General features: G+C 49.0%; 1 protein-coding gene across 15 annotated transcripts in view; it reads left to right on the top strand.

Annotated features, from left to right (window-relative positions):
• The window catches only part of LOC122531175 (protein abrupt-like), an 86809-nt gene that overhangs the window by 52362 nt on the left and 20322 nt on the right, over window positions 1-14125 (top strand). Inside the window, exon 8 of one of the 15 annotated variants that reach the window (XM_043658886.1) lies at window positions 814-1923. The exons of 13 other annotated variants lie outside the window; for them this stretch is intronic. In XM_043658886.1, coding sequence (XP_043514821.1) covers window positions 814-1652 — 839 coding nt within the window. In that variant the 3' untranslated portion in view covers window positions 1653-1923. Of the gene's footprint in view, window positions 1-758; window positions 1924-14125 lie in introns of those variants that run through there. One more of the 15 variants, XM_043658892.1, reaches the window with a different exon arrangement.

Here is a 14125-nt window from a genome sequence, read left to right as displayed (position 1 = left end):
CCCTTTCCCAACTTTTTTTTTCCCCCCCCCCCCCCCCGAAAAGAAAAGAGGAAAAAGAAAATAAAAACAACGACGTAGTAAGAAACAACAAACGAAGTTATGCGACGAAAGAGAAAGACGTAGAAACATGGCGAATAGCAGCAGCTACGTTATCGCGGAGCTACGTCTCCGACGGATCTTCTTCTTCGAGTTCGTTTGCCGGAATAATATCGATTATCCTCCGCAAAAATGGCCTGCGGTCGTTAGAAACAGAATTGTTAGGGTTGCAGAGCCAAGCTCGGCTCCTTTTAATCTCGAATTCTTTAGAAAGAAAAAAAAAAAAAGAAAAAAAGAAAAAAAGAACGACCCTTCTTTTCGAGGCATGCCGAGGCTAATTGGTCGGTCGGTCGAGGCGAGGTACCAATTCAATCGACAGTCAAAACTGTTTATGGAAATAAAGCGAGAGAGGGTGGAGGTACGGAAATGGCAAATGAAGAAGGACAAGGTACAAACGTTCAACAAACAACAAAATTGATACCTGGCGAGAAAATGTACCCTTAAAAAAAAAAAAAAGTATAATCTACGATTCGATCATAGATATTCAGGGAACAGTAAAAAAAAAAAAAAATAAAAAAAACACACACACACACGCAATTTGGGGAGGGAAACAATGTGACAGGAATGACAAAAAGAGAGAGAGAGAGAGATAACAAACGAAAGAAAAAAAAAAAAAACGAAAAGGGCTGTGGGAGGACAAAAAAAAAAAAGAGATTGAATAGTGTTTAAGGAATCGTACGAGGTTGGCTGAGGACTGACATTGGCTGGTGGTTCCAGGGCGATGGCAGCCCTCTGGAGGAGACGGTTCAAGCTCGAGTTCCGGTTGGTTGCCGGGTACGTCCTCCGCGAGGAACGACCACACGACCGGGTCTGGAACTTACCAGAGCGGAGTGCACAACTCGAAAGGTCAGGATCTGTCGTCTCTGCTCCAGCAGCATCATCATCACCATCACCTCCACGCCACCAGCCAAGCGTCGCAGCAACACGCCCTAAATGCCTTGAACTCGCTCAACTCCCTGAACAGCTTGAATACCGACCAGCTGACGATGATGCATCAGAAGCTGCAGAACAACCTGCAAACGTTGCAGCAACAGCAACAGACCGCCACCGCGAAAAACGAGCTGAATCTGATGCTGCAGTCGTGCGCCAAGGAGAAGATCCAAGAGAGCATGGCCTTGTTCCATCAGCAGACCCATCGACGGTTTCATCAGCAACCGCACGTTCATCAGACCGACAACGCGAACCAATCCGGCAAGCCCAAGTGTCCAGAGTGCGGCAAGATCTACTCGAACAATTCGAACCTTAAGCAGCACATCGTTAACGTGCACACCGTTCAGACCGAGTACGTCTCCTGTCACGTGTGCAGCAAGCAATTCAAGACGAAACAATACCTCCAGATACACCTTCTGTCGATGCACGGTATCCGCAAACGGAAGAGCTACCCGTTGTATCAGATGCAGACGCAGATACAACAGACGCAGCAGCAGCAGCAGCAGCAGCAGCAACAACAGCATCAGCAACAGCAACAGTCGTCGGGCGGTCAAGCGTCCGGCGGTCAACAGTCGCAGCAGCAATATCCGGTGCCGGAAAGATGGTCGAACGAGGACAAACAGTGATCGGAACGCGTGTCTCGCGTATCGTTGATCGATCAAAGACTTGACGAGACACGCGCGTTCCCTTCGATGGACGATGTTCAGGGATGAAAGGAGACAGGGTCGACCAGAGTGGAGATGCTGGCAATCTGTACAGTGTTGACCCTGTGTTGAGAGAGAACACTTTGAGAGTATTTTTTAGAGTAAGACAACTATGACCTCGCAATAATACCCTCGTACAGTAGGTGTACATATATTACGCGACTGTGAAACCGCGTGAAACGTATATGAAAATGTAAGTGTTCGTTCTGCGCGCGGTTCTACGTCTAGTAGATAGTTCATTCTTTCTTTTTGCCCGTCTCTCTTTCTTTTTTCTTCTTTTAATCTCTCAGTTTCGCACATTCATTTCCACCGACGGTTAGAATAAAAGGACGAAGGTGGCGATAGGCAGGCGGTGGGCAGAGGTGGGATGAGGGGGGTGGGAGGGGGGGGTGGCGAAAGTGGGTGCTGATACGAGGATTGGCCGACCTATTTTCGTATTGTACCGCAGTGCGCAGCCAATCCTTCGTGGCAGCGATAAGTAAACCCCCGCGATTGGCCGGCAGAGAGACTTCTTGAAATTCTCGCCGGAATTCTTATCGGCATAAATAGCGGCGGCGGTGGAACGAAAGAAGGATGCGTCAGCCCCGTTTCGAGGAAAATAGAGTCATTCACGGGGAGAAACGTCGATAGGGGCCTTTCGTATTCACCCCTTTCGTGGATTCACGTGGTCTTCAAGGGGGAGAGCCGGGGCGAATGGGAATTTCTAAAGAAATAGCTGAACCAGCGAAAATAACCTTTTCTAATGGAACCGAATCTTATCGTGAATATTTCCCTTTCTTTCTACCGTCTGTCCTTTTCCCACCCGTCTCTTCTTACCTTCTCTCTCTTTCTCTCTCTCTCTCTCTCTCTCTCTCTCTCTCGCTCTCTCTCCCTTTTGAAACGGATCAAATTATCCCCTCTCTTTCTCTCGCCCGTCCCCGATAAACTCTTCCATCTGCGTCAAAGTGCAATTAGATTGACCGAATTACGGCGGTGTATTTTTATAGGAAAGGGCGGGAAAAGGGAAAGGAGAAAGAAAGCGGGGCGACTTATTTCCGACGTCAAAGGTGGCGTTTCGAAGCGACCGAGTGAGAGCCGAATTTAGGACGCGATATTCGCTTGTCTTTTAACGTATCTTTGTACAAATGTGCTTTTAAAATATTGACACGCGTGGCTAAAACCGGCAGCCAGAAATGCAGCGCCCGGTGTTTCCATTTGCTTCACCGTCGCTTTCTCATCTTCACGCGTCACATTTCGCTCTGCAATCGCATGTAAATGCCTGTCGGACCGCGTATTGCACCTCTCTGCGACCGTTTCTCTCTCTCTCTCTCTCTCTCTCTCTCTCTCTCTTTCTTTCTCGGTGTGTGCATTTTCAGGCATACGAGCGAAACGCACGCACACACACACACACACGTCGAACGCCCGCGCACATTTAGGCACACGGAATTACGAGGCAGAAAGAGATAGACTGGCTTGTATTGATCTCGAGGATTCAACAAACAGCACCTAGTGCCTCCCGCTCCTTCCTCTCTAACTTTACCTTACTCTTCCACCCTCGACCTCACCCTATCTCTCGATTCATTCTCCACGTATTCCGTAGGATTCAACTTGTCTCTTGGATAGAGTTTGATGAGCTCTCCACCCCTCCGCCCCTCTCTTTTCCGAACGATAGTTTCTGAGCTAGCTAGTTAGCAGACGTTCGCTTCTATTCTCCCTCCCTCTCACTTTTCATCTTTATTTTCCACGCGAATCTTTAGATCTAGGACGACGACATTCAAATTCGTTTAGTGAAAATCGCATTCGCACCGTCGATCGCCAACAATAAGATTCGAGATTATGCAGCCGATGGTGTACTTTGGTATATTTTCAAAGCAAGCCAAAGGTGCGATATCAGCCGTGATCTATATCGTTTGCGGATCGAATAGTTAACAGCGTGAGCGCGTTGTCAGCGTCGAGCCATTGGATCGGAGTTTTTTTCTGGAGGGTCGAAGGGAAGAAAGTTGCACGGGACACGCGATACTCGGCCCTAGTGAGCCTAGGCCACGCGATCCTGGCGCACGATCGGCCTATCATCCCCGTTGCGAACCCCTGGCAAAACAAACCCTGCCGGCTTATCCAATTCCACGGCATTTCCACGAATCTCTTCCATCTCCTGTCTGTGCTACCCAACCCTGACGTTCGTAGTTCCGACGTAAATGGAGGAGGAGACTCACATTTGTTCCAGCCACCCCTTTCTCTCTCTCTCTCTCTCTCTCTCTCTCTAACCCTTCGTCTCCCACTCTTCGTTTTTTGCTTGTGCTTTCTCCGTTTTTACCTTTAACCCGCAATTCCATCCAACCGGTCGGTCGATTCGTCTTGTTCTTATTTCTTCGAGTGAAACTGCGTCACCTTTGGGAGCCAGCGAGCTCTGAAAGCATTCGCCGCTTTCGTTTTCAGCCAACGTACCGAGGAAATGGTTCGACTTCCGGCTGTCGCCGAGAACGACGTCCCTTTATTTTTTTCGAAAATAGGATTTGTCGAGCAATCGCGGTGAACTGCAGACGAAATCCGATTAGCGGGAAACGTCAGTCGAAATTTAGGGAAATTTGTTCCTGGGTCAAGGCTGTTTTTTTCTTTTTTTTTTTTTTTTTTTTTAAACACTTCAAAATCCCTAACCTCTTGCGCTGGAATGACGTGCCACGCACGTCGAGAATCTTTTCTCCCAAAATTGCAATATTTTCTCAGTTTTAAGTATATTTAAGTATAACTCAGGCAAAATAAATAATAAATTTATTATTCCTCAATAATTTCTATCCAGCGATATCATACCGACGTGTTCAAAAAGAAACCGACGGATTATTGTATACAATTTGGTCACTCGTTATGGTACGCAATCAGTTGCCAGCGCATGGGATTAATCATTATTAAAAAAAAAAAAAAAAATACTCGGAAAGATTTCTTCAGATTTCTTCGATAATTTCGTCGTCGCAAGATGACGAGAATTCCGAGGTAAACTCTGGCGAAATCGACTCTTCATTCTAGCCGTTTCTCCGCAGATTAGAGTCATCTATCACCCAGATTCGATCCGGATAGCCGTTTGTTACGAACCTGGCTAGATTCTTATCGACTCGATAAGTTCCCCCTGATAAAACTGGCGTATCTTTTCCATCGTTTGGCCAACCTTCTTTCTTGCCGCATACGTGGCATCTTTTGACGTAGTTTGGGGTGAGAATTAGAAGAACGACAATAACAACAAACAGGGAAACTATAAGGCTGAGAAAGTATAAAAGCGAGATCGCGTGATTAAACGTGGAAAAACGAGCGGGAAAGGTTCGCCGATTGTATCGCGCGTGTCACGTAATCGAGAAGACCGACTGAACGAGTAACTTTTACCCCCTTTTAATTCCGCACAGTTGTGCGTCACTTTTTTCTTTTTTCTTACTTCTTCTGCGTTCAACGCGGAATACTGATTCCTCTCTTTCTCTCTTTCTTTCTCTCTCTATCTCTTTTTGTGTTGGCCGAGAACTAAGGCTGGCATTAAAAGTTCCGTGAAAGAAGAAGAAGTCGAGCAAATAACACGCGAACGTATGATCGATTGCGCTCCCTGGGAAAAGTGTAATCTGCCTTGGAAAGTGGTCGAAGGAGAAAGGGAGGAAGGGTGAGAGAAAACGGAGAGAGAGAGAGAGAGAGAGAGAGAGAGAGAGACAAAGAGAAGAAGAAGAAGAAGAAGAACAGGAAATGAGATGAGATATAAGGATATTGTGGCCCACTTTGGCCACCACGATCAGATACATCGAGGCTCTGGGGTTGGCGGAGGAAAGATGGCTGCTGGTGGAGGGCTGGTCGGATCGGTAGAAGAATAAAAATGGGATTTCGTGCGATAAGCGACACGTACATCACCCAACCCGGACGAGTTCGAACGTTTGCTGGCCGAAATTCCTCCTTTTGCGTATTTTTTGGTCTTTGCCGCTCTCCCCGTTCTTTTTCTCCTCTTTTTTTTTTATTATTCCCTCTTACCGAGATCCACCTTATCCCGATTTCCCGCCGGTCATTCTGCCTTCTTGTCTCCTTAATGTTCTGGAATCCCTTTCCTCCTCGCTGTCACCCTCGTGGTGTCCACGTGTTGTCGGGACGTGCGCAAAGAAAGGGGATGGATCGACCGGCGGCCAATCCTATATTGCGTCGTCTGGACAAATGACAATTGCAATTCCCTTTTCGAATACCATCGCATCAGTCCCCTGTCCGAACGTTAAATCGTCGGATCGTTGCGTCTGTCTCTACGTCTTTTAATTTTGTTAACTCACGGCCGAGGACATTAGACAGATTAGAAGTACAAAAGTATCAAAGAGCTGAGTTGGAGGAAAAATTTCAAGGGGAAAAATTAAATTGAATCAAATCGAAGAAAAAGAAAGAGTCGAGAATATACGGGTTTTAACATAACTAACGCGTTTAGATGTCTGACGATGCTTGGTGGTTAACCAGTCGAGGTTTCGACACTAATTTCGACACGTATTTTCGTGAACAGTTGTCAACGGAATTGACGGAAGGCTCCATTAACGTAAACGGTAGCAAGAGACGCGAAAGACGAGTGATATTCGTTCAACTTTTTCACAAGTTGCGTGTCACAGACGTCGATCACCCGAAATTACGAAAGTTTGGCGCGCCATCAAGAAAACAAAGGGACGAGCAGAGAGTGCGCGCGGCTGGGTCGCGCGTGTGTCGCATTTGGTGCCTTTTGCCATTCTACTCGTGCGCCAGATATCCAGGGTATCGCGTTTATTTCCAATTTGTCGATTTCCCTTCCCTTTAAGAGCGAATAAATAAAGGAGAGGGCGGCAGGCTAAAGCTCCTTTGGATTCCAAGGAGATTTCGTAACGCGACACGCTCCTGCTAATTACAGAAACTAAATCCACCCACTTTTACGTTAAACGGCCAGCATCTTAATTGAATCTCTCTTTAATTAGTAACGACAGCTGTTTTTTCTTTCTCTCTCTCTCTCTCTCTCTCTCTCTCTTTCACATTCTGAAAGGTTTCTTCTTCTCGATGCCACGCGGACGCGATATATTTTCGGACTGCTCTGTCCGAGTTGTCCAATTTCAGAGCGCATAGTCTCTGTGTGCAGGTATCGCGGCGAACACCAGGCTTATTCCGCCTGGAGCGTATCGATTGTTCCGCGTCGAACGTAGAGAAACGATGAGAATGAGATTGGGTTTCACGGTTGCAGCAACGACCGTACGGGGGTGGTGGTGCAGCACACTTTAGCAGGAAGATTGATTAAGCTGCCGCAGCCACCGCCGCCCACGCGAGGTATATTAAAGACGTGACCCGACATAAAGGGAACCCCCTTCGTCTTCAGCTACCATCCGTCTCTTTCGCTCGCTTCATCCACCCTTATCTTCCCTCTGACCACATTGATTTTCCGCGCTGAAGTTTCTCTGTCTCCCACGTTGCCTCCTCCCTTTCTCCTTCTCCTTTTCCTTCTCTTTCTCTCTTTTTCCGTCTCGTTCCTCCTTACGCTCGGTTTCTTCTACCTTCTTCACCCAGTAATTTTCTCTTCGCCGCCGACTCTCTCTCTCTCTCTCTCTCTCTCTCTCGAAAGAGTACAAACAAGCACGGATGGAAGAAACGCTTCTCCGCCCGTGTTCTCTCCTCCTCGTCGTTGTTATCGTCTCGAGGCTCTGCGGTCCTCTATCTATCGTGGTGCTGGGACTGTTTACTTTGGCCTTAAGCTCGGGATAGCACTGGCATCGAAGAAGAAGGAGAGACGTTCGGTGGGAGTTCGCCGGTTGGCCGAAAGCTTTGCAAGTTTGATTGAATTCCAACGAGTGGCCGAGTGGTATCAGGAAATGGACAAGTTGCTTCGAGATCTGTTTCACCTTGCCACACTCTCCTCTTCTTTTCCTCCGTCGTCTCCTTCTTCCCCACTTCTTCTCTCCCCTTCTCCCTCGCTCGCTCTGCCGTCTGCTGGAAAGCTTTTAGCCTTTCCTATTCGAGTTTCGAGTTCGGAGTGCCGGCGCGGGGTTATTTTCGGTTCTCACGTTCGCTAGGAGGGATTAGAGAGGACGCGAGAGATTACAGAGTTTCGTTATTGCCGGCGCTAAATGTTCGTTGCCGCCGTAGTTTCTGAATTAAACGCCGGGGCCGAGTAGTACGCGCGCGTCGGAGCTTTTATTAAAAGCTCGTCCGCGCGCGCGCGCGCGCGCGCGCTCGCCGCTTCAATTTTAAAACCGTCCCGCGGACGCGGCTGTATTTGAAATTAAAATAAGGCTTGAAATTAAAACGGCGAAGACAGAAAGACGAGGCGGCGGAGGAGGAGGAGGAGGAGGAGGAGGAGGAGGAGAAGATGGCGGATCGCGAACAACAGAGTACTGACACTTTCCCCTGTCGGGGATATTTATTCCCGAACGATCCTTTTGTTCCAACAGGCGCGAACCGTTTGTTTCTCGTTCAAACTTCTATTCCATTCTCTTTTCTCTTTTTTTTTTCGCCTGCTCTCGTAAACCCTGGCGTAAATTGCATTTTTCATAAACGCATCTCTCATTGGGGTTACGTTTACCGACCTTCGTTCTCGACGAATTTTCGACGCTCCGCGTGAATCTCGGTGAACCCAAGGTCCCTTCACTTTTTTCCGGGGCAACTCTCCTCATCAATTTTACCGAAGGTAACACCTCCGACGGTGTTACATCTCGTTCGTATGCGCTTCGCCATATCGTCAGCTAAACGGTCCGGGCTTTTGTGCGCCCGGGGTATCCGTTTCCCTTCGAATTCCCGCTGGGAGAGCTTTTCCAACAAGCATTTTATACGCTCCCGTACGTACAGACGGCCAGTCGCCTCTGGATTTTCCACCGATGTTAATCAGCCGGTGGAGATCCATCCGTTTCACTGGTGATTTACGGCCGTACGTCGATCACCGACGATTGATCTTCGAGGGTCGTGATTACGCGCCGCTCCGTTGTCTTATCCGTTTCGATCGGACTTTCTTCCTAGAGAAAAAGGAGGCACGTAGTCCTCCTCTTTTTTCGGATTGGTCTGCTAGTCGAACGGAGAGGAGACGACGCAACAAATGTCCTCTAAAAATACGAGGAGAAACGGGAACAGCGGGAACGGCCGCGCGTTTCAGGCGAAATCGGTTGAGCGACGCGCAAAAGCCATCGGACGTTTTCATGAACGAGGAGGAGGAGGAGGAGGAGGAGGAGGAGGAGGAGGAGGAGGAGGCGAGGGACGAGTTGCGTGAAGGCGAGAGACGGTTACGGGGGCAGCAGCAGACCGGCATTGGGGGAGAAGCGGGTGAAGTGAGAGACAGAGCGGTGAGAGGAAGAGAAAAAGAGGGAGGGAGCTAAAGAGAGAGAGAGAGTGCATGTGTTTGTGTGTGTGTGTGTGTGTATGGGTGGGTGAGAAAGAGAGAGAGAGAGGAAGACAGAAAGAAAAGAGAGGTAGGATGAGAAAGAGAGAGAGAGAGAACGAGTTAGAGAGAATGAGAGAGGCCGCGCTTCCCCCGAGGGTCCTGGGATCGATCCCTGTGCAATTTCCCGCACATGTCCGCATTGATCTGCCCTCACTTGCCCCCGGCGCCCACCCTTGCCACACTGAACCACCGCCACCCCCACTGACGCCGTCACTGACGCCGCTGCCGCCACCGTCACCGCCACCGCCACCGCCACCGCCAACCACCCTTAGCTTCTTCGGCATCACTACGATCGTCCAAACACGCCGTCTCTCACGCCGTTGTCCAAAGTCGTTCCGACTACACCTCCGACCATCCCCGTGGATTTTCAACCCCTTGCACAATTTTCCCTTTGCAGCGGCGTGCCTCGGAGACGGCGAAAGTGAGAAAGAAAGGTGTCTTGCCACGCGCGTCGCACGCTGATACACCTCGAGGCGTACACGATTTTTCAATTTGAGGGAAAAAAAAGGAAAGAAGAGAAAGAGACGGATGAGAGTGAAGAGGAGAGAGGTGTATGGTGTGTTGGATCTCGTGATTGGCAGGTTTTTCCGTTCTCCCAGAGGGTCGTACCGTCTCCCGTCGAACGTGCACGGCTTTGAAATGTTTCTGTATCCTCGCGACGCGACGAGGTTAATTAAAAGACAGTGACGAAAATGAGGAATTATCGTCTGATTCTGATGTTTCTCGACGCGGATACGAGCGGACGAGCGAAAGGGCAAAAGTTACCCGACTCTCGACGCTCTTCTTTGTCCATTTCTTTTTTTCTCTCTCTTCCAGCTGCCGGGCCTTTTTCTCTCGTTCTTTCTTTCGCGAAGTTTCTTTCGAGAAGGCTCGTAAAAACTTGGCGCCCGACGAGGGGCGTCGCGGCGGAAGTGGATGCGCGCACGAGCGCCGCGAGTTCGTAGGCAACAACGTGGGCCACCTAAATTAAACTTTTCTCTCGCGGGTTCTCTCTCGGGCCACCGTCCTTCTTCACCTCCTCGGCCCGTGCCTCCATACATCAGCCTGTCATAAACGTAAGCCGTGCCAAGCCCCGGTCGATGTAACCGATCGTTAAAGAAACTTCGCTACCGGAAACCAGGTGTACCTTCCGACGGGAATAACCGTTCCGGAGGAACTTGACGCGCGGCACACGGCACGGATAAAGAGCGCGGTTATTGATCGCTTCGAAATTGCTCGACTTGCCGAGGAAACGCTAAACTGGGCCTATTGAGAAGCAGGAGAAGCTTTGCGCCAACTTTCCCGTCGATTTCACTCGAATTACGACGCGACAAGACGAAAAAGAACGGACCAGGAATTTTAATATCGAGAAAGAATTCTCTCTGATCTTGTGACAATCGAGAACGAAAATATCTTCGTGAATGATATTATAGAAATATTCTTCTCTCAAAGTACATAAATTTTTTTTAACAGAGAGGAGACTGTTTGAGAGATCAGTTGAAATGCAAAAGGATCGTTGGATAATATTTGACCTAGAGAAGCATGTTATACGAAAGAAAAAGATTCTTTCTTTAAAATGGACAATTATGACACCGAAAGGGAACATAGACTGTGGCTGTGTGAATATTTTCATAAGATTGCTATAAGAAAATTCTCTCTTTATAATATTCAGAATTCCCTCCGATGGAAGAAGAACGTGGATCGTTTCAGAAAAGCTTGCGGCTGATCAAAGTGGTTCAATGGATCCCCACATGAGCAAAGAGCATCTCCGTGAAAAATTCCAGCCGGTTGGGGAAGCACGACGGATCGAGAGGCAAACGGATCCGTCCGCGAAACGACGGCCACAGCGATCTTCTTCTTCCCTTGATTAGTTCCCCAGGGAGTCAACGAAGAGATCCGACACGATCGAACAGATCCAAAGTTCTGTTTGTGTCACAGAGCACCGACTAGTTTTGAGATATTCGTCGATATACATACAGAGAAGAGAAGGATACGCAGGTGATGCGAGTCGTGTCCTCCGCGTTCCCAAGGCGGTTTCGTTGCGTAAGAGGAGACGGACGGCGGGCAACTTCACCGAAAAGCCGAAGACATCGATCTCCGACTTCCTTTTAGCCAATCAGCGTACCGACTGCCTCTCGAGAAGCGGCTGTGCTCGTTAATGCAACGCAATTCGTCAGAGCAACGCCGCTAATGGACTGGCGCAATCATCCCAACCTTGGCTGTTCGAGCTCCTTCCTCGTCAACACCGTTCCTTCCTTCCGTCTTTTCTACCCTGTCTGCTCCCGTCCCAATTTCTGCATTCACTTCACAACTCTGTCGCTTCCTGTTTCCTTCCTTCCCTTGTTTTCGTTCTTCTCTCCTCTCCCCTCCCTCCCTCCCACCGCTCTCCCACCCTACCTTTCTACCTTCTACGTCGGACTTCTAACCTCTCTTCGTTGCTTTTCAGTACTTCCCAACTCACCATCTGGCTCTGTTTTCAAAGTGGAACGTTGCTCGTTCTTGCTCGTTCTGCTTGCTATTTTTCTTTCTTTCTGTCGATGATTTCCGTTTCTATTCGCGACTCTTTGGTTTCTTGGTGTTGTCTGTCCGGATTCTATGGGTATTTGTGGCAACTCAACCGTACGTAGGATATACGTAGGTGGTGTTACATTCAGATGCATCGAGAGATATTTGCGCGACGTCGAGGAATCGCGACTCTCTCTTCGTTTTTGGACGTCTTGGTCGTCTACTTTTGGAAACATCCTGCAGTAAACTCCCATCGCGTGTCTACGTTTCACGGAGCATTTTCGTGGTCCGCCTGTCGCAAGACCAACCCAGGTTCCTTCCCACCCTGGTGCTTTCTCTTCCGGCTCGGCGTTTCCTCTCCACCCTCTCCCCTCCGCCGCCCTCGTTCTCGACGTTCTATCACTCTCTTCCGACCGATCGGCTCGGAGGCCCGTCGTAATCAAGCGCGCACGTACACTTCCCACTCTAATCGATCGAACCCGCTGGTACAATTACTCAGCCGACTGTCTTACGTGATTCCACGCGGGCGTGGAAAAAAGTTCCCTTTTCGTTGTTTCGTTCGACCTTTGCTCGACTATACCCAGCTATTTTACCATCGTTTTCTGCGGTCAAACAAAATTCTCTGCATCTAGCGATTGAAGTCGCGACTACAGCAAATGAGAAGCAAGTTTTTACGAGAAAAAATAAATAAATAAATAAATAAATAAATGTAAATATGTAGTTAGATTTTCAAAATTGTTTCTCTCGGAAGCTCGATTTCTTTTTCTTTTTCTTTTTTTTTTTTCCTCCCTCCAGTTCTACTGCAAGCTGTTAGGTACGCCGTGCGAGTCGCGATGAAACGGGAAGAATTGGGGGGCTCGGTGGATATTTTACCGCTTGTTAACGAGTTCACTCTGGCGGGCGGATGACAACCGGTGTTCCAGAAAGGATTCGAGGCTGGAACGCGCGGCGTGACCTTAATTCCGCGCGGAACGCGGCGGCTCAGTAGATACGTAAATCATCGTTGAATGTCGCGTATTTGTAACAGAAATGGCCCGTGCCCCGTGAATCAGAAGCTGCGCGCCAAATTCTCCCGTACGTGGCGGTAGCCGCGGATCGCTTTTCATCCCCATAGCCATCAAGAGGCTTCTTCGCACATTCCGGTGATTGGAATTCGAAAAACAGAAATCAATCCTTGCATTCCTGTTCACAGCGCGAATAGAATCGTAAATTAAAGGCGACTGCAGCGATAGAAGCGGTGAAATGTATCGAACGATCCGTAGGTGTCTCGAAATAATGTATTCGACGCGGTTGAGGGAGGTTGGTGGTACAAACGGAGGGGTGGCAGCACGCTTATGGAAGACGATTTCGAAGGCGGATACCTGTCACGCCGTGCCTGCACATCCTTCCTCCCCCCCTTTTACGTAATGAGACGTGCACGAAAGTGGGAGAGGCCTTTTGCTTAGAGATTCGTAGGAAAGATAGTCGTAACGAGGCGTAGAGGGTGGATCAATACGAGGGTTCTTACGTAGTTCGCTCTCTCTCTCTCTCTCTCTTTTTATCTCTCTCTTTCCGACTGTCTCCTCCCTTTCTTCTCGTACTCGTCCTTTCTCCGCTAACGACTCCACCCTGTTCTCCGTTCTCGCTTATCTCGTTCTTACATCTGAAACCCCCTTTTGTCTTGAGTTCTTCTCTGTTTTTGTTTCTCTTTTTTTTTTGTCTTTTTATTGGTTTCTCTCTCTCTCTCTCTCTCTCTCTCTCTCTCTCTGGCATCGAAAGCTTGAGACGCACGAGGACGAAGATGGCGACGTTAGGGGTTGGAGGATAACACTTGCGTTTCTCTTCTATCTTCTACCACCTAAGTTTCTGTCGGAGGAAGCGCGAGCAGAAGAGCACATTCGGTGACCGTTTGCCGCGGCTGTCGCCAGCTTCGGTTCACGACGAGTGTCTCGCCTAATTAGAGAATGGTGGGGGAAGGAAAGGAAAAACGACGGACGGGGAAGACGGCTCCGGTTTCGATTAACGGGGGCTGTGAAATACAGTGGAAAGTCTCAAGGGGATGGCTGGGAAGAAGCGGCGGTGCGCGCAGATAGACCCGGCCTCTACCGCGCGAGTCCCGCCAGTTTGTGGCTCTTTTCGGCCACGAGTCCGAATGTACAGTTAACCCGTTAGACGAGATCAACGTTGACAGCTACAACATCATCGACATCAACAACAACAACAACAACAACTACAACAACACACCAAACATCCTACAACCGGGCATGCCCTGAGAGTACGAGAGTAGCCTGCGTGCGTGTGTGTCCAGGTATGAGAGCGCGTGTGCATGAAGTGCAGCCTGTGTGCACGTGACATGGAGAGAGAGAGAGAGAGAGAGAAAGAGAAAGAGAAAGAAAAAGAGAGGAAGAAGATAGATCGATCGGGTACGATAGCGTGTTGTGGCCCGAGGGTGCGGAGCACGATCGAGAGAGAAAGTGAGAAAACGTTGAAGAGAGAGAGAAAGAGAGAGAGAGAGAGAGAGAGAGAGAGAGAGAGAGAGAGAGAGAGAGAGAGAGAGAGAGAGAGAGAG

Source organism: Frieseomelitta varia, unplaced genomic scaffold (assembly GCF_011392965.1).
Source record: "Frieseomelitta varia isolate USP_RPSP 00005682 unplaced genomic scaffold, Fvar_1.2 scaffold_379, whole genome shotgun sequence".
Taxonomy (NCBI): Eukaryota; Metazoa; Arthropoda; class Insecta; order Hymenoptera; family Apidae; genus Frieseomelitta; species Frieseomelitta varia.
Note: the sequence above shows the minus strand (reverse complement) of the source record. Positions and strands in the feature narration are given on the sequence as shown.